Source organism: Oncorhynchus keta, chromosome 30, assembly GCF_023373465.1.
Source record: "Oncorhynchus keta strain PuntledgeMale-10-30-2019 chromosome 30, Oket_V2, whole genome shotgun sequence".
Lineage (NCBI taxonomy): Eukaryota > Metazoa > Chordata > Actinopteri > Salmoniformes > Salmonidae > Oncorhynchus > Oncorhynchus keta.
Genome location: NC_068450.1, coordinates 59,682,342 through 59,702,516, shown reverse-complemented (window position 1 = coordinate 59,702,516; position 20,175 = coordinate 59,682,342). Strand labels below are relative to the sequence as shown.

The 20,175-nt window shown below is 45.2% G+C and overlaps 1 protein-coding gene across 2 annotated transcripts; it reads left to right on the top strand.

Moving 5' to 3' along the window:
- Nucleotides 1-559: 559 nt before the first annotated feature.
- Nucleotides 560-18,674, top strand: LOC118363194 (single-stranded DNA-binding protein 3-like). Of its 2 annotated transcripts, none has more exons than XM_052488715.1 (18): nt 560-863; nt 5,989-6,061; nt 6,693-6,754; nt 9,253-9,337; nt 11,543-11,632; nt 12,630-12,695; nt 13,082-13,141; nt 13,251-13,317; nt 13,815-13,882; nt 13,961-14,022; nt 14,180-14,225; nt 14,415-14,450; nt 14,570-14,624; nt 14,735-14,805; nt 14,968-15,046; nt 15,157-15,185; nt 15,322-15,423; nt 15,741-18,674. In XM_052488715.1, the coding sequence occupies exons 1-18, from the start codon at nt 808-810 to the stop codon at nt 15,894-15,896; spliced, it is 1,263 nt and encodes a 420-aa protein (XP_052344675.1). In that variant the 5' UTR covers nt 560-807; the 3' UTR covers nt 15,897-18,674. The 2 variants fall into 2 exon arrangements, with proteins under 2 accessions (XP_052344675.1, XP_052344676.1); XM_052488716.1 differs by having other exon boundaries at nt 561-863; nt 15,564-15,882.
- Nucleotides 18,675-20,175: the final 1,501 nt, after the last annotated feature.

Genomic DNA, 20,175 nt, shown 5'->3' with positions numbered 1-20,175 from the left:
CCCACACTCACACACATTCTTAAAGGGACAGGACACACACCCATCCCTCAACTTCATACTTGGTATACATGTACACATTTGATTCATTATTCCCTTCCCTCACATAGGCTGTGTTTAGACAGGCACCCCAATTCTGATATTTTTTTCTTCACTAAATTGGTCCTTTCACCAAACAGATCAGCTCTGGAAAAGATCTGACATGAAAAGATCTGATGTGATTCGTAAAAAGACCAATTAGTGGCAAAATGATCAGAATTTGGCTTATTGTGTAAACACAGCCATAGAACTATATATAAACAGGACACAGACCTGTTATATACCATTCGTCCTGTCCGGAACATACCTTACAGAGCACACAGTTACATGTGGACACAGTAGGGTACTGTTAAAAGAGGCATGTTAGTGATCAAAACCCTGCGCACATCCATGTGGGACTCCAAGCCCAGGAATGAAGAACACTGACCAGTCTATCATAATTTAGTTTGGCAAATAAACAAAAAAAAGGGATCTATCCCTTTAAGAAGCCCCCACCATTCTATAACAGGGGGAGCGTGGGTAAAACCCTGGAATAGCGACTGAAAAAAAAAAGATCACCAACAGACGGTTTCAAGCTCCCCGCGACGGCAGCAGCCCCTGTTCGGTTCCGCAATGTTGAGGATGGATGTAGCCTGCTAGAAAAAAAAGACACCGGGGCACAGTGAGCGAGAGAACACTACTGCTGTGTAGCTATGGAGATCGTACGTGGTCGCTTTCTTTGACAGGTGTCGGAACCGGACTGAATAAAAAGTATCGAAACCAGCTTCAAGGATGTACGCCAAGGGGAAAGGTGCTGTTGTGCCCTCAGATAACCAAGCAAGAGAAAAGTAAGTGGGAATAGTGCAATGTCACAAACACCAGCTAGAGACACTAGTGCTAGGATATCTACTGTTATCTCCAACGCTCACATACACCACCTCGCTTGTTGTCATAGAAAGGGTGCAGATTAGGATACGATATGCTCTCCGTAGTTGTTTAGGGTCTTTGTTTTTCAGGTTTTCTTGCATCGGTGAATTCTTGTAGCCCTCCCTAACAAGCAAATAGTTATTGGGGGTTGATTGCTAGCTTAGCTAAACGTTAGCTTACTACCAAGGTATCCATTCCTACTAGTTTCATTCTCATCCGGTACAGTATATTATTAACTTCGTGTATGACATTGGCGATATTAAACAACATTGAAAAAATCATTTGTTTTAAAACGGTCTGCAATATGTTGCATTTTAGAATTGAGTGGAAAAGAGCATCCCTACTTCTCTGGGTATTGGGAACAATGCATTCGTGAAGATGCTTGTGTGTTTCAGGAAGCCTGGGATTAGTTTATGGTGAAATAACGTAGCCGACTGATAGCTTTTACAAAGTTGAAACCAATGTAACCGGTTTTGTTTCAATGTAACAAAGGAGTGTCCAACGTTCCAAAAAGGAACTATTCGAACTCACTCTACAGTGTATGAATGTGTACCTTCATACGCGAGTTACTGCTAGGTAGGCTAGGAGCTAGCTAGCGGCAAGTATGATAACTGTGTCCAAACAGTTTGTTTAGCCCTTATTAAAGAGTAAAATACGTGTTCTTTATAAAACGAGGTTTTCTATCGTTTAAAATTGGCCACTACGCTGAGCATTTAGCCGAATAGTTGGAGTTACAAACGAGGTTGTGTGCTAGCTCAGATAGCGGTAGCTTACCTATCCCTTTGTCTGCTAGCTACGGATGCCGTTTTGTCCGTACAGGATGATGTTCCACTGAACTGGCTGTTAGTACGACAGTAAACTTTATCGTATCCACCCAGTGCTACTGTGTTGCATTTATGTTTCTTTCCTAAACATGTTTGTCACAGCATGTGTTATTTGGTTTCTAAAGAGATTTCAAATTTGTATGGTATAACCTGCAGAACCAGATACTCATAAGTATGCACTGTGAACAACACAACTACTAGGCTATTCGTACTGATTTATTTGAGCTTTACTGACAAGCTGTAGATAGCTCTCTTTTACCCTTGTCTTGCCAAATGTCAACAAAGCCGATGCCTTATTATTTGCCCGTACTTTCCCCCACACATTTCAGCCCATATTTAAATTAAAGCTGTTCTAAGCCCTGTCCCTTGGATGTGCAAATAAATTGTCAACACATTTGTCTGCTCCTTCTGTGTATGTCGCTGCTGTGCTTGATATGATTATGTTCATCTACAATCTAGCCTAATTGATTTTATGAATCAACCCCAGAACTTGAGCTCTGGGCAGACCATAGCTTAGCTCAGAAGGCAAACTTTTGTTGATTTTTCCTCCCCTCTGTCTCTATTATTCTGCCTCCTCACCTCCCTTCCCTCTCCTCCTCTGTCCCCTCTCCTTTCTTCCCCTCCTCTCCAATGCCCAGTTCTCCCTTCCTCCCTTCCAAGTCCTCATCTCCCTCTTCTGTGTTGAATTATTGAGTGTCTGACTGAAGCGGTTGCTCTGTGCTGTGAGTCGGAGCGGTGTGTGCGGTCGCTCTGAGATGGAGCAATGTCTGTGTTTCTCTGTCTGTGAGAAGGAGAGTGTTTGCTGGTGGGCTGTCCTATCCATGTTTAAAGAGGGGTTTTGTCTGCAGCCACAGGCAGGATGTCAGGTGTACTGGTGGTGAACATCAGGGGGGAAGTTTGTGTGAGAGAGAAAGGGACTGAGGGAGGAGTGAGCTGTCCCTTTGCTGACTAATTGTGTGTGTGTGTGCAGAGACACTACCTTCCCATCAAAACATCTCCCAGTGTTGCAGCTCAAGAAACTCTCTTCCTGTCAATGCGTGAGCTTAAATAATGCAGCAGACCAGGTGCACATAGCCCCCCACCCCATGCACACACACACACACACACACACACACAGGCCTCTCATCACACATAAACATTTCATCAGTGCCCTTGTGGGGGAGATCGGTAGTTTGATCGTTAACCATAGCCTTCTGTAAACGGTCAGGAGAAGGTGTGTATGTGAGAGAGTAGACCTACACTAACCAAAGTCAGTGGTGTAGTGGGGGGTAAAGGCAGTTTACTCACCATGCATCCCACTTCTGGCTTGCCTCTGAAGCTAAGCAGAGGCACTCTTTCCTGTGATCTAAAAAAAACAAGTATCCCAGTGCCCCAGGGCAGTGATTGGGGACGTTTCCCTGTGTAGAGTGCTGTCTTTCGGATGGGATGTTAAAGATCCCATGGCACGTATCATAAGAGAAAGGATGTTAACCCCCAGTGGCTTGGCTACATTTCCCCACCTTTTGGGAGAAAATGCATTGAAAGTTTAGGCAGCGTTACTTTATTCACTGTGAACACTGATCAGTTTGTGTGTGTGTGCTGAGAGACCCACACTCTAAACCAGCAAACCAGCAGTCTCAGAGCTAAGTGACTTTCAAATCATTGACTGCCCTGTGCATTGGTCAGGTGTGTGTGAGAGTCTTAACTGACCCACCAAGACTGACAGTAAACTTTACTACACCACCAGGCAGCCACAGACAATTGTGTGTTAGAACCACTACCTCTGACGACCTGGCTCATAAATCACAGGCTCGCCTGTCTGAAGAGCTGAAACCTCACAATTACCTCCTACTCTTAAGACGGTTCGTACTCTTCTCTGGCAGTGTGTTTGTCCTGTCTCACCAGTTGTTTTATCTGTGATCACAGGGTGGGAACACCCCTCAGCTATTTATGGTCCTGTCTTGTGAGACTGCCCTTACGACTGTACACACACACCAGACCTGGATTCAAATACATGTATATTTTGTTACTCAAATACACAGAAAATAAGTATTTAGATATTTTCAAATTACATGGGCCGAATCAACTACTTATATTGTATTCGCAAGCTGTTGCGCCTCAACTGATGGCAGGCACAACACAAACCTCAGATGGTGAAAGGTCTAAACTACAACATATTTGAATATAAAACATATTGTTTTTCATGAAATTATTAAATAATTTGACAAACTTGTTTTTGTAAGTAAAAAAAAAATGATATCAAACTCAACTGTTTTATCTTTTATAGTGGTGAAGACATGGCTGTCTCATGGTATGTGAAATGGGTCAACTTTGAGCACCTTAATCTTCTGGATGTTTTGGTATTCAGGTGTAAGAAGCCACTTTTGGACCATTTAGGTCATGGTCCAATATGTATGGGGGAAAAAAGATTTACAGTTTTCTGCAATTCTACCCACTTTTCCATGGGGTGAAATGTTTGCATTTTTAAAGAGGCACTATGCAGAAATTTCTCTTAATTCTAATAGTTTGCCAAAATTCTGTTGGACAAAAAAGTGAGCATAGTGTAGAGAATAATTGTACCATCTAGACTGCTGTGAAATTGTTTCCATAACCCAAAATATTTCATTTTCAGCTGTTTGAAAACTGGTTTACAAAAGTAAAAGATGCAAAAATATAATTTAAATGGGAAGCATCGAAATAGCGCACATAGAAGAGATACTACTTCTTAGGCTTTCAATGAGTGACAGATCTGTAACTCACGTTTCTATGACTTTTGCCGGGTCGCCCAAAAAGTTACATATTTTAGCTTTTTGAAGCAAATTTCCATCAGTGCTACACTTTATGACGTATGCCATGTTAACCCTTTCCAGCCTGAGCGGATTGTTCCACTGGATCATGACCTCTGCGTGCATTAATGAGCATAATGAAAACATGATACCTATTTTGAATGTTTAGAAACTGCCCTCTCAAATGACAATCGGTCAAGAAAGAACACCTGCGAAAATGTATCTTGCATGAAAATCTATGCCCCCCAAATAACTGCAATTTACAACAATTTCTAATAAAGATCGAAAACACTTAGAACATATTGAGTCTCTTGTTTTGTAAGGATTGATAATATGAAACAAGAATATAAATACCTTTTACTGTGAACAAGTTGTTTTAGTGACCAATGGTATTTAAAAAGAATTCCATGGAATGTTCCTTGATCAGACACTTATCTGCGTAGTATATTCAACACATCTGCTCCAAAACAAATTACAAATAGCATTTAGTCTGACGTGATAAGCAAAGACATAAACGAGTAATAATATAAATAAGACTACTTTATTGAATGAATAACGTTAAGCATTGTCTCATTCAAACCTGTACAAAAAACTCAAAGTTAAAGTTGTCACCATCATAGCCATAACATTAAATACAACATTAATCTCAGGGGTATTGTCATTGAAATGTGTTGGAATGACAGAATATGATAAAGGCATAATACCAATTTATTGGCTTTTATAACTTAAAATCTTTTCTCTACATTATTACCCCAGGCCTATCACGTGAGCAGTCAGAAAGGGAACCATTTTAAAAGCCCAACATTATTTTAGTCTTTACATGTCCTTTACATCTTCAAGGCCATGAGAGTCATGTGTCAAACATGTAGGTAGGCTGGCATGCAGGATATATGGGAACAGGAAAGGACAACATACAATTGTGAGGAACATGCATGAGAGAGTTATGGAGGAGCCAAGGTGGGGGGGGCCTCTGGTGGGCAGAGGAGTCGGCTATCTCAAGAGTAGCTGCGGTGGACCTGGAGGCTGGTATGCAGCCAGTGTGAGCACAGTGGTCAATCTGGTTTAATTGACATTTGAGTCATTTAGCAGACGCTCTTATCCAGACAGACTTACAGGAGCAGTTGGGGTTAATTGCCTTGCCCAAGGGCAGATCAAAATATATATTTTTGTCACGTAGTCAGCTCAGGGATTCGAACCAGCGCCCTTTCGGTTACTGGCCCAACGCTCTTAACTGCTAGTTTACCTGCTGATTTTTACTAGGCCATACTAGCGATAAACTTAGCTATGTTTGACAGTACACAGAAAATCTAGCTCCAAAAATGTCATGTTAACTCATCTGATCCACCTGGTTGTTCTCGTAGGTTTGTGTAATCCTCAACCAGATCTTTGCTAATGCTAACTCCCATGGCTTTTTCTATAGTTTTGCTAATTCAAGGTCCTGTTCTCCTCTGTTGCAGGTTAGCGCTGTACGTATATGAGTACCTGCTGCATGTAGGAGCACAGAAGTCTGCACAGACCTTCTTGTCAGAGGTAAGACGCACACACCTTTCTGTCCGATGTCGTCCTACCTCTAGCCTGGTGGTCGCCGACTTTGGTCCTTCCCAATAAGTAAGGGACGAGAGTGAGAAAGGTGGAGAATGACAGAGGACAAGAGGGGGACACTGAGGTAGAGAGCTGTGGACAGGTAGCGGTATCCTAGACGGTGGTAGAGGGAGACCGAGAGAGCGAAGGGGAAGGATGGCGTTGACAAAAAGGGGTAGAACGAGGTGTGACTGTCTGGGGGTATTGACTGAGAGGTAGGGAAAGAAGTTGCGTAAGGGAGAGTGTGGTCGCGAAGAGGGACAGCGTTGACTGGCTGAGACGGACTGATTATGTGTTCTTAACCTCTAGGCCAGGGGTGTCAAACTCATTCCACGGAGGGCCAAGTGTCTGGGTTTTTGGTTTTTCCTTTCAATTAAGACCTAGACAACCAGGTGAGGGGAGTTCTTTACTAATCAGTGACCTTCATTCATCAATCAAGTACAAAGGGAGTGAGAACCTGCAGACGCTCAGCCGTCAGTGGAATGAGTTTCACACATACTCTACCGGCACACACCCACCCTGACAGTCTCCTCTCCTGCTGAGTTTAGAACGAGACAGCATGTTGCTCTCTCTCTTTCAGATACGATGGGAAAAGAATATTACGTTAGGGGAGCCTCCTGGATTCCTGCACTCGTGGTGGTGGTGAGTATCTCAGCCCCTTGCATCTTCTTGTGTTCACACGTTTGTATTCCATTAGAATATCTCGTGTGTGTGTGTTGCCATTTATCGACTGTAACAGGCCCACAATGTGGTTACTTAAGTCCCATTTGGATATATGTTAGCTGTTTTCTCCAAGTAACATTTAGAAGTGACTGCTAAATGCTAACTGCCGTTCGTATATAAGCTGGTTAGCATACAGAAATTGGTGGTCAGTTGTTTTTAACTATATAATGCGATTGATTTGTAATAGAGGTTGGCCGAATATGATTTTAATACCGATACCGATTATTGGAGGACCATAAAAAGCCATATATATATATTTTTTTTTTTTACATTTATTATTATTATTTTTTTGTTTGTAATAATGACAATTACAATACTGAATCACTTATTTTAACTTAATATAATACATCAATAAAAATCTATTTAGCCTCAAATAAATAATGAAACATGTTTAATTTGGTTTAAATAATGCAAAAACGGTGTTGGAGAAGTAAAAGTGCAATATGTGCCATGTAAAAAAGCTAACATTTAAGTTCCTTGCTCAGAACATATGAAAGCTGGTGGTTCCTTTTAACATGAGCCTTCAATATTCCAAGGTAAGGTTTTAGGTTGTAGTTTATATAGTATTTATAGGACTATTTCTCTCTATACCATTTGTATTTCATATACCTTTGACTATTGGATGTTCTTATAGGCACTTTAGTATTGCCAGTGTAACAGTATAGCTTCCGTCCCTCTCCTCCCCACTGCCTGGGCTCGAACCAGGAACACATCGACAACAGCCACCCTCGAAGCATCGTTACCCATCGCTCCACAAAATCCGCGGCCCCTGCAGAGCAAGGGGAACAACCACTCCAAGTCTCAGAGCGAGTGACGTCACCGATTGAAACGCTATTAGCGCGCACCCCGCTAACTAGCTAGCCATTTCACATCGGTTACACCAGCCTAATCTCAGGAGTTGATAGGCTTGAAGTCATAAACAGATCAATGCTTGAAGCATTGCGAAGAGCTGCTGGCAAAACGCACAAAAGTGCTGTTTGAATGAATGCTTACGAGCCTGCTGGTGCCTGCCATCGCTCAGTCAGACTGCTCTAGCAAATCATAAACTTAATTATAACATAATAACACAGAAATACGAGCCTTAGGTAATTCATATGGTCGAATCCAGAAACTATCATCTCAAAGACGTTTATTCTTTCAGTGAAATAAGGAACCGTTCCGTATTTTATCTCACGGGTGGCATCCCTAAGTCTAAATATTCCTGTTACATTGTACAACCTTAATGTTATGTCATAATTACATAAAATTCTGGCAAATTAGTTCGCAACGAGCCAGGTGGCCCAAACTGTTGCATATACCCTGACTCTGCGTGCAATGAACGCAAGAGAAGTGACACAATTTCACCTGGTTAATATTGCCTGCTAACCTGGATTTCTTTTAGCTAAATATGCAGGTTTAAAAATATATACTTCTGTGTAGTGATTTTAAGAAAGGCATTGGTGTTTATGGTTAGGCACAGTCGTGTAACGATTGTGCTTTTTTCGCAAATGCGCTTTTGTTAAATCATCCCTCGTTTGGCGACGTTGGCTGTCTTTGTTAGGAAGAAATAGTCTTCAAACAATTCGCAACGAGCCAGGCGGCCCAAACTGCTGCATATACCCTGACTCTGTTGCAAGAGAAGTGACACAATTTACCCAGTTAAAATAAATTCTTGTTAGCAGGCAATATTAACTAAATATGCAGGTTTAAAAATATATACTTGTGTATTGATTTTAAGAAAGGCATTGATGTTTATGGTTAGGTACACGTGGGAGCAACGGATTATATGCAACGCAGGACACGCTAGATAAACTAGTAATATCATCAACCATGTGTAGTTAACTAGTGATTATGATTGATTGTTTTTTATAAGATGCGTTTAATGCTAGCTAGCAACTTACCTTGGCTTCTTACTGCATTCGTGTAACAGGCAGGCTCCTCGTGGAGTGCAATGAGAGGCAGGTGGTTTGAGCGTTGGACTAGTTAACTAGTAAGGTTGGAGATTGAATCCCCCGAGCTGACAAGGTAAAAATCTGTCGTTCTGCCATAGAACAAGGCAGTTAACCGGTGTCCAAAAAAGGTGATTTCCGATTGTTAGGAAAACTTGAAATCGGCCCTAATTAATTGGCCATTCCGATTAATCAGCCGACCTCTAATTGTAATGATAACATGAACGCGTGTTGGGGTTGACATCCATACAAGCATTATATTGAGATTTCTACCTCAACATAGTGTGAAATACACATGTCAACAATAGCCTAAATGTCGGCTGATTTTGCTGGGGGGCAATGAGAAGAGTCGGGATCTTTCCCCCACGGTCCTTCATGCGTCTCCATGGCAATTCCATTGCTTTGGAGTTCGCTTGACCTCTTTATCGCCTCGATTGTCTCATCAGGTGCTCCCTGACATGAACCCTCTTCCTCTATTTCCTGTTGCAGTGTATTCTGGGATTTGTATTGCGCTGCACCGGACAGACGGGAGAACTGCGAACACTCCAGCGAGGCCAAGGCCTTCCATGATTACGTGAGTGACCGGCCCAAGTGTGTGTGTGGCTATCGTCAGTGTGTGGAGATAATGGAATGGAGGTCTTAATCCAGTAAGCCCAGCACTGGGCCGGGGTTAAGCCAGGGATTTGTGGGTGGGTTTGTGTGTTGCAGCCCTGGCATCTGGCCCAGAGCAAGGGGGGCTTTCGCATCCTCGGTGCCAGAGAGAGCTGGTTAACCGTGTGTGTGCATGCTTTGTGTGCTCTGTTTTGTCTGCCGTGGCTGGCAACTGTTTGAGTGAAGTGCCAGTTTGCCAGTCTCAAGGACCAGATGGTCACTCAAACTCACAAGGTGTGTGTCTATATCCATGTAGAGCATTCTGGCAGGGGGGGGGGGTGCGTCTCTGTGTGTGTGTGTGTGGCCTAAGACATGCTGTTTTCTAAGTCCATAGAAAACAAATGATTTAGTTATCCTGTACCTCTCTTAACCTTCTTTCCTCTCTCGTTTTGCCCCCTTTACACTCATCTCTTTTTTTGTGGGGGGGCGATTTACCACTCTTCTCTCCCCCTTTTTCTTTCTCTCTCCCTAAATCTTCCAGTGTTTGTTTGTCTTACCATTGAAAAGGTCAATAATGTGTTGAGCACCATTGATCTGTCCATTTTCTCTCTGTGTGTGTGGGCTGGATAGATCAATTCCATTCAGTATCGGTGAGCCACATACCACATCACCCAATCAAATAATCAATTTTGATTTGTTGATTAATTATTCATGGTGGTGGATTCCTATTGGCTGAGCCAGACATTAACCTTCCCCTGTGGTGCTTCCTGTCACTGTGTGTTGACATTTATTTATGTTTGTGTGGGTGAGTGATAGTCCACCATGTAGCTTTATTGATGTACAGTTATTTGTCATTGATGTGTAGGATTTAGGATTTGTCTGTGTTTTGTCGATATGTCAAGCATGATGCCAGTAGCCTGGTTAATGGTATTTCTATACGAACCTTGCCCTCTGGTATGATAGGTGGAGTTTTCACCATATTGCCTATATCTATCCAATTATTTCATATCCACACAAGTGGTTAGGGCCTGGCTAGAGGTTGTTACTGAAAACCCGTCACTCTCTCTCTCTCTCTCGTCTCTTTCTCCTACCTCCCTCTTCTCCCCCTCTCTCTGAGAGGGGGATGCTAGAGGCACGGGGAGCAAAGGACCAGTCTCCATAGCAACAGCTTCGACTAGCTACTGCAAGAGATGAGAGAGGGGGAGTGGGCAAAAGGAAGTGAGAGAGACGGGGAAGAGGTTAGGGCCGGGGGAGGGTGAGGTTAGGGCCGGGGGAGGGTGAGGTTAGGGCTGTGGGAGGAGGAGGAGAGGTGAGGTTAGGGCTGTGGGAGGGGGAGGAGAGGTGAGGTTAGGGCTGTGGGAGGAGAGGTGAGGTTAGGGCTGTGGGAGGAGAGGTGAGGTTAGGGCCAGGGGAGGAGAGGAGAGGTGAGGTTAGGGCTGTGGGGGGAGGAGAGGTGAGGTTAGGGCTGTGGGAGGGGAGGAGAGGTGAGGTTAGGGCCAGGGGAGGAGAGGTGAGGTTAGGGCCTGGGAGGAGAGGTGAGGTTAGGGCTGTGAGAGGGGAGGTTAGGGCTGTGGGAGGTGAGGTTAGGGCCGGGGGAGGAGAGGTGAGGTTAGGGCCAGGTGAGGTTAGGGCTGTGGGAGGGGGAGGAGAGGTGAGGTTAGGGCTGTGGGAGGAGAGGTGAGGTTAGGGCTGTGGGAGGAGAGGTGAGGTTAGGGCTGTGGGAGGAGAGGTTAGGGCTGGGGTGAGGTTAGGGCTGGGGTGAGGTTAGGGCTAGGTGAGGTTAGGGCCGGGGGAGGTGAGGTTAGGGCTGTGGGAGGGAGAGGTGAGGTTAGGGCTGTGGGAGGGGGAGGAGAGGTGAGGTTAGGTCCGTGGGAGGGGAGGGTGAGGGCCGTGGAGGGGAGAGGAGGAGTGCAGATGTTTGGAGAGGGTTAAGGGGAATGAGCCGGGGAAAGAGAGCAAGATGGAGGGAAGACCCTATGTTGTCCCCAGGGACTCAGTGGCCTGTTCATGGGCAGAATTAGCATAAATGTATAAAGACAAGGTGTGTGTCAGTTTAACATAAAGTGGAAAGGGCAGGTTTTTAGGATGGTCTGTGTCTGTGTGACTCTGTGCTTCATCTTTTTGTGTGTGTGTGTGTGTGTGTGTGTGTGTGTGTGTGTGTGTGTGTGTGTGTGTGTGTGTGTTGCAGAGTGCGGCAGCAGCCCCCAGTCCTGTGATGGGGAATATGCCTCCTAATGATGGTATGCCAGGAGGACCCATGCCGCCTGGATTCTTCCAGGTAATATACCTCTTCATCCATCTCTTTTGCTACCTCCCTCGCCCCTCACTTTACGCATGGTAAAACTCCCTCCCTCCACTCCGCCAATCATCTTCATCATCCATTACTTTATTCCCTCTCTTCCTAGATCTCCTCACACTTCTTTTTCACCTCCCTCTCTTGCTCTCCACCCCCCTCTTTCTCTCCACCTCCAATAATCCCTCTCTCCTCTCATATATAGATCACACACACACACACACACACACACACACACAAAGCCAGACAGCGTGATGGACAGCCCTGGCATTTGGCAGCGGCGATGATAAGGTGGAACGGAGAGAGATGGGCCTCAATGTGTTTGTTTCTGTGGCGATCACTTCATTGTCTGTCGAGAGTGGAAGAGCGAACTCGAGAGAGCTGAAATGAAAGAATGGGAGGGAGGAAGTCTGTGAAAGTGGGAGATGGCAAGAGAATAGTGAGGGAGCGAGAAAAGAGGAGAGGCACGGAAGTGCTATTTATAACACAAGTGAGGGAGGAGGGTGTCTGTGCCTGTGTTGTCCTTTTTGTACAAGTGGCCTTATCATTAGCAAGAGCTGCTTGCTGCAAATATGCCTGTGTTGCTATTATCATGGGTGTGCTTGGTGTTTGTTCGCTAATAAAAAAAAAAATTGAAGACCCACACAATTCACAAAACAAACCTGAAGTCATTCATGCACATTCAAGCAGTTCCTCAGTCTTGTTGCATGTCCTGATGTTGAACAGTGTGGGATGGACGGTGACCAAACATGCTGTAGGCTCCTCTGATCCACTGTTGTTCTGAGCTGTGTTTTATAGTTGTGTCAACAGTGCCCTCTAGTGGTGAAGACACCCTCTTACCATGGATTAGGAAAAATGCCCTCCTCTCCCCCTCGGTGTTCTGATTGGCTACTGCCTAGCTTCTCTTCCACATCCCTGATTGGCTTGTCCCTGCAGCTGTAGTTGTTATCTCCTCTCTCTGATGTCACTCTTCTCTTCTTAGGGTCCGCCAGGCTCCCAGCAGTCTCCTCACGCACAGCCCCCCCACGGCATGGGACCACACGGACAGGTAACAAACACACATAAATAATTGACTCTCCTCTGGAGCTGTTCTGGGGGGGGAAGCTTTAGCCTCCACACAGACACACTCCACCAACCCCTCATCAATAAAACAAAAGAGGAGCCACTGTGGACCAACACACTGAGTGCACATGTGCACGGGACAGACAGAACACACACAATGCTCTACATGTACCACTACATGTAAGGCTAAGGGATGAGAGCAACGCCTGCATCCTTGAAGACAAGCTTCCTCTGTAAAATATCTTGTTAATTAGCCGGCTCATTGTTTTAGTGTTCTGTGTTCTCACCCCCTTCCTCCATTCACACTCTGTCCATCTGTCTGCTCAACTCCTTTTCAGTGGGAATGACAAACTCTCTCTCTCTCTCTCTCAGCCTTTCATGTCGCCACGGTTTCCAGGTGGACCCCGCCCATCTCTCCGAATGCCAAATCAGGTATGGACCACACGCTCACCTATACAGCTGAACATGCACTTCCAGGTAGGTATGTGCTGGTGGTCCATACTCACCATCGCCCCTTCTCTCGTCCATCTGTTTCCCTCAGCCTCCTGGGGGAATCCCTGGTTCTCAGCCTCTCCTGCCAAACAGCATGGACCCCACCAGACCACAAGGTGTGTGTGTGTGTGTGTGTGTGTGTGTGTGTGTGTGTGTGTGTGTGTGTGTGTGTGTGTGTGTGTGTGTGTGTGTGTGTGTACACATTATTCATGCTTGTGTTTATGAAAGCTTGCAGTTTTTCAAGTGACGTTCCTTTCTGAGAACGCCGGTGCCCCCAGGACCTTACAGATCTAGGGGTCATCTGGGTGGAAGATGGGATAGTGTGGGTCTCTGAGTTTTGGCTTGAGATTACAGGTTCAGATTATAGAGTACTGTTTAACCCAACAGGGGTCCCAGTTAATGAGGTTAGAGGAGAGTTTAGTCTGTTGCCTGCCATTAACCCTGCCTTCCTGGTTCAGACTGACCATATGTGGATTAGGTGTGGAGGTGACCGTCTCATTGGATAAAAGTGTTTGCTAAGTGAATCGAATTATCCATATTAGACCATCAGTGTCTTTAACTACCAGTGTGTGTTGGTGTTAAGACTGTGTTCTTGTCATCTTTTCTCCTGTAGGACATCCTAATATGGGCGGGCCAATGAGAATGAACGTACCACGAGGAATGGGGCCCATGGGTCCACAGGTAAGTGTACACACACACACACACACATACACACACACACGCTCTATAGTTTTGACACTATCTCTTCTCTCTATGTAGAACTACGGGGGTATGAGACCCCCTCCTAACTCCATGGGTGGTCCTATGCCTGGGATGAACATGTAAGTGTTCCCTCCATAGGGAGAAATACAGTCTATCCCATAGCACCAGGTTCATGGTTGAATATGGAATGTCATGTCGAACATCATGACTGTTGAACTGTTGTTTTCTTGGTTTATGGCAGTGTTTCCCTATACTTAGTCTGTCTCTGTCTCTCAGGGGACCTGGTGGTAGAGGACCGTGGCCTGGTCCCAATGCGAACTCAGTAAGTTGTTTCCTCGCTCAATTTGCCATAGATTAGATGATTCATTATAATGATTATTATTTAAGATGGCTTGAAAATGTACAATACTGCCCTCTTGTTGCTGGAGGAAAGACCTACTGGTTAGTTGAGAATCTCCCCCGGCAGTAACTATGACCCCCCTAACCTCTATATTCCCTTCTCTCATCACAGATACAATACTCCTCCTCATCTCCCGGCCACTATGTGGTGAGTAGCCAACCGTCAGCGTTTTCAATAACTTGTCACTTATAAAACTGTTCCTTAGCTGTGGAAATGGGGGAAATTGTGTGCACTGTTCTTATTGACCTTTTTGAACTGTTTCCCAGGGTCCTCCAGGAGGAGGGGGGCCGCCCGGAACTCCCATCATGCCCAGCCCAGGTGGTGCGTCTCTTAAATATGTCCCCCCAGCACCAGTACTATATTTACACTCTGTGTGTTGCCTCTCTCTCTCTGTGGACTAATGTTGTACTTATTGTGTTCGTCTCCCCCAGACTCCAACAACTCCAGTGAAAACATCTACACTATGATGAACCCTATAGGACCAGGAGGAAACAGACCCAACGTGAGTCACATTACACGTCGTATTCCACCGCGTGATGTCACGCAGCGTGACACCACCATACAGTATGACACAGTATGACTTTATCCCCCTGCTGATTAGATAGGGCAATAAAAGCAGTCCGAAGGTCCAGTTTCACTGAAACATCTTTATGTTCTCTCCCAGTTCCCTATGGGCCCGGGGCCTGATGGACCGATGGGAGCTATGGGAGCCATGGAACCTCACCACATGAATGGCTCACTAGGTGGGTGGCAGGGTTATGAAACCTGTTATTAATGCAGTCGTAAGGGTGACAAAATGTTCAGTGCATGGTTGAACTGTTTTGAATCTCATCTTTCTCTCATGGTCTCTCAGGCTCTGGGGACATGGACGGGTTGCCAAAGGTGAATATAAATCCCCTTTTCTACAACATGTGACTTCAATCTCTCAAACAGACAGAGGGACATGTCTTGGAGCTGCTGGTCAAATAACTTGTGGTACAACATATTTATAGAGTTATCTTACTCTCTATCTATCCAGAACTCTCCTAACAACATGGGGGGTATGAGCAACCCTCCCGGGACGCCGCGGGACGATGGAGAGATGGGTGGAAACTTCCTCAACCCATTCCAAAGTGAAAGTGTGAGTACTGCTGGCCAATGACCCCCTGACCCTCATACCTTGACCCCTCAAGAACCAGGGTGGGTGACCTGGTATGTAATGTTGTAGCGTTTACATTTTTCACTCATGTCTACCACCCCCCCCCCCTTCTCTCTTCACAGTATTCACCCAACATGACGATGAGTGTGTAATTTTAATTTCTTTATTTTTGTATTTTCTTTTGGTTATTTTTGTTTTTGTACCTTTCCACCTGGATTTTCCAACCCCTCACCTTGGATCGGACTCATTCTGCCTTTCCCACCTCACCTCCACCCCCTCGAACTCTTGCCGCTACCCAGGCTTCTAGGACAGCCCTGGGGCATGCTGGGCCTCTAGTGAAGGCGGAGCTTCCCGATGCTGTCTGTGGCCTAGACAGGAAACAGAGACACAGGAAGTCCCTACTCTCTAACCCTGCCCCCTGCCTCTCTGACTTCTTGTCAGGGTCTGGACAATGAGAGAGGGGATGCTGGAGAGACTGGATAACATGGACACCCTTCAGGACACAGCATGGTAGGGTTCTGTCAGTAACTGTCTGGAAGGTCGACAAACATTTACATTGGCATTCACTTTTATTTTGATGTTTTTATTGTTTCTTATGGATTTGATTGTGTTTCTAATGGATACAGGGGTGGATACAGGGAACGAATCTCGAATGATCCCCCTTTCCCTATGTAGTGCACTACTTTAGAGGAATAGGGTGTCATTTGAGACCTAGACATGGAAGTGTCGTCTAGCCCCCCTCCCCCCTCGTTCACTCTGTGTACATTTAAAAAACAAGTGTTGTGATGTTTTCCATTACTCTGTATGTAATGTTTTATTGCTATTCTTTTATAATATTTTATTGTTATGATTTAATAATATAATGATTCTGTTTATTTTAAAATGTAGGATTTAATTTCTGGAGTTTTTTGTTGTTGTTGAAAGGGCATGCACCCACTGATGACCTCTTCGTTAGTAACGTCACAGGACGGTGAACCTTCACTAGTCTCCTTAAGGAAAACCCACAATCTACTGCCCAGTCAGAGAACAGCACCTTGGTCCATCATGGTACTTTAAATTGTAATGTCCCCCCCCGAGAAGGCGTTTTCTCTGTCGTAGACTAAGTGACCCTGAACATGCAGAGGATGCAGTCTTATTTATTTGTTTAATCTTCCTTTGAGACAGACTTATTGTCAACCTGTTCTATCTGCACACTCTGGAATCACTCTGCACCAATCAGCATCCACCTAGAGGAAGACATCTTGGAAGTGTCTGGTTTTTATTTTTTACCCGGAGGGCAGTTCTTCTGACCTTCTGTGAAATTATTCTGCTTGGATGCTTAAAGGACTCTCGTAACAGAGCTGAGCCAATCAGGAGGTGGTGTGGCAATTGCCATGGTAACTCCCCCCCTCAAGAGGACAACATTTGTCCTTACTCACACACAACCAACCAATCGGCCTACCTACACCTACACCCTCCCCCTCCCCAACCACCTCTCTCTCCTTTTGTGACGTCTCCATCTGTCTTTGGTTTGTTGTAAATACTGTAAAGTGAATTTTGATATCATGACATGTTTTGATATTTCCGTCACAACCAATGACTGATGAGAAACGACTTGATTCTGACCAACTGGGTATGAAAAGAGACGGTGTGTGTTTTTACAGTAGCTCACTGTTTATCTCTGACACAACTAGGACCAGGAGCAACCCTCTATATTGGATCATTACTTAGGGAGCTACAACTAACGTTAAGAGTCCAGAGTATTTCCTGGCCAGGTCAAGCTGTTAGGGAAATCTCCCGTCCCTCGTAATAACTGTTTGTTGGAAGAGGATAATTATTGGAAAATGAACCGTGACACTGTTTAGTTTTTAAAATGTGAGATATATTTACTTACCATAACTAGGGCTAGGAGTGTTTTATGTGCCCTTGTCAGTGGAGGCTGCTGAGGGGAGGATGGCTCATAATGTCTGAACTGGAGCGTGGAACCATGTTTGAATGTAACATTTCACTGATTTGGGCTCCAGCCATTAGCACAAGCCTCCGTCCCCAATTAAGGTGCACCGACCTCCTGTGGTCCTTGTCATTTCATGTGCTCTGGAAAAACTCATGACCTTCTTTTGACCTTTCCACTCTGCCCATACGGAAGAGGACGCCTCTTTATCGGTGACCGCATGGGCAGCGCCATTGAGGCTACAACCCATAGGGACCCCCATCCGGTTGACTACTTTAGTATGGCGAAAGCCCTCAATGGCGCTGCCCTTGCTAAAACGGCATTTTGGCCACTATTATTCTCTATGGCTCTAGCTTTTTTTTCAAGTTGTTTCCTGACTGTGACCTGTTCAGGGAAACCTCCTGGCCCTAGTGGTGTCAAACTGTGCACCGGTGCAAACGCCTCTCCTGTATGAAAAATCACCGTTTGTCACATTGTTGGTCATTTGTCTCTTTCTATGGTGACGTATTGTTTCATTCTGGGTTGAAAGGAGGGGACAGCGGGTGACGACACATTTGACTGTTCCTTGGGTTTGTCCATCTCTCGCTAGTCTAAAGTAGCGTCCTCCTCTCCCTTTGCCTGCACTGACGTGGAAGATGGATCTGTGCAGACGAAGGAGATGACGTGAGGAGAGGAAGCCACTTTAAATTTGAGCCGCAGGCCATGTTTTTCCTCTTGACGACAAAGCAGCATTGGATACGAGGCAGTTTGTTTTTCCAGAACATTTAGTCCATTACAATGATCCTGTGTTTTTAAATCCTGTCAACCCCTTTTTAGATTGGGTGCCACCTTGATTTGAAGATCCAACTGAAAGAACTTTGACCCATCTCTTGCAGTGCTGTGTAATATAAATGATCCCATGACATTTGGTTGGAATATTGCCATATTCAGGTTATTTTCAAAAGCAGCGGGAACATAATCTAAGGGGCCAACATGGTATCATGCCAATCTGGATAAAACATGGTGAAGAACTGCTTCCTGGGTTTGCTTTGTATTTCCTGATAGGCTAGTTTCTACTCCTAAATGTCTTGTGTAGTAATAAAACGTTTCCTATTTGTATGTTTTCTTTGTTGTAATAAAGTTTCTTTAGAGACTGATAAAGTTGCTTATTGGGAAGAGAAAAAAAAAAGGGGGAGATCTTGCATCAACAATAAATGTCAGTTGTTTTGGGTTTTTCACCGAGTCATCTGTTTTTTTTTCACCCCTGTGTCCTTCTCGTTGTTGTAGATGATACATCAAAAAAACAAATAAAGTGAATTCACTACTTTTGCCAAGACATTTAGTTCTTTCAACACCTTTTAGAGGTTTCTAGTTCCCATCACCTCAATTAGTTTGCGCTCTCTTGCACTGCTGACGATGAGGGCAAAGGATGTGTGTGTGTGTGTGTGTGTGTGTGTGTTTACAGGCCTATCTATAGGCAGAATAGCCAGAAAACATTCCTCCTTATCCACAGGTCTTTTTATCACCATTCTGTGTAGTGACAAGATGGCGTTGACAGACATGGCAGCTCTGCTTCTAGCTCCTAAGCAACTTTGCAGTATTTATTTTGTTTTTTTGATAAGCATTTCGCTGCACCCGCAATAACATCTGCTAAATGTGTATGTGACCAATAAAATTGGTTTTAGAGTGCCATTTCTGCACACACACCCCTCTGGGCTGTTTGAACTCAGGCGGTGGTCTGCCAGATGAAGGCCGTTCAAAGCTGACTTCGATCAGTCCTTCCCAGAGCCTTTTGTAGTGTGGAGACTCAGCAACAGGTGACATTTAGAGCTGAAAACCATTGACAACTTTGAACGCTCACCGCTACCCACGCCTGCCCTTCACCTGAGACAGGACCCCACGCTCCTCGTACAGGAGAGAGTTAGAACGGAGTGAGACGGAGCGAAGAGGATGTGTATCAGTGTCCAAACCTTAACAACCCAGGACCTCAGACAACCCAGGTACGTTTGGATGCTAACTCGCTATTTGACTTTCGGCTGTCAGATTGACTGCCTCTCTATCTTTTCCTCTCCTCCAGACCATGTCGGTCCCCCAGGACCTCCTGCCAGACGGCAGTCCCCTGATTGGAGCAGCGAGGCTGGGGAAGCTTCGCCTCGTTAGACTGCTCCTGGAGGGTGGTGCCCAGGTCAACGAGAGAAACCCGGGAGGAGAGACTCCTCTCCTGGCAGCGTGTAAAGCCCTGAGAGGGGAACCCACTGGACCTGGAACCCTGAAACTGCTCAGATACCTACTAGACAACCAGGTCTGTGTCTACTTTTAAAGGAGAGCTCTGTAGGTTTAATTTTCCCTTGTGGGGTTCTATCGTATTCTATTCTAAACAGGCCTACTGTGTGTGTGTGTGTGCGCGCCTACCTACATCCTAACCCCACCCTATCTTTCCCCACCCAGGCAGACCCTAATGCCCAGGACCGGTCAGGCCGTACAGCTCTGATGTATTCCTGTATGGAGAGGGCTGGAGCTCAGATAGCCTCTACTCTCCTCACAGCTGGAGCTGACCCCAGTATGGAGGACTACTCTGGAGCTTCAGCTATGGTCTACGCTATCAACGCACAGCACCAGCCTACACTACAGGTCAGGAGGGAGGAGGAGGGTGTGTGTGTGTAGTTAACTATACTTGTGGGGACCAGTAGTCCCCACAAGAATAGTAAACAAACATTTGAGGGGACATTTTGTTGGTCCCCACAAGGTCAAACGCTATTTCTAGGGGGTTTAGGTTTAAGGTTAGAATTAGGTTTAGGGTTAGATTTTTGGGTTAAGGTTCGGTT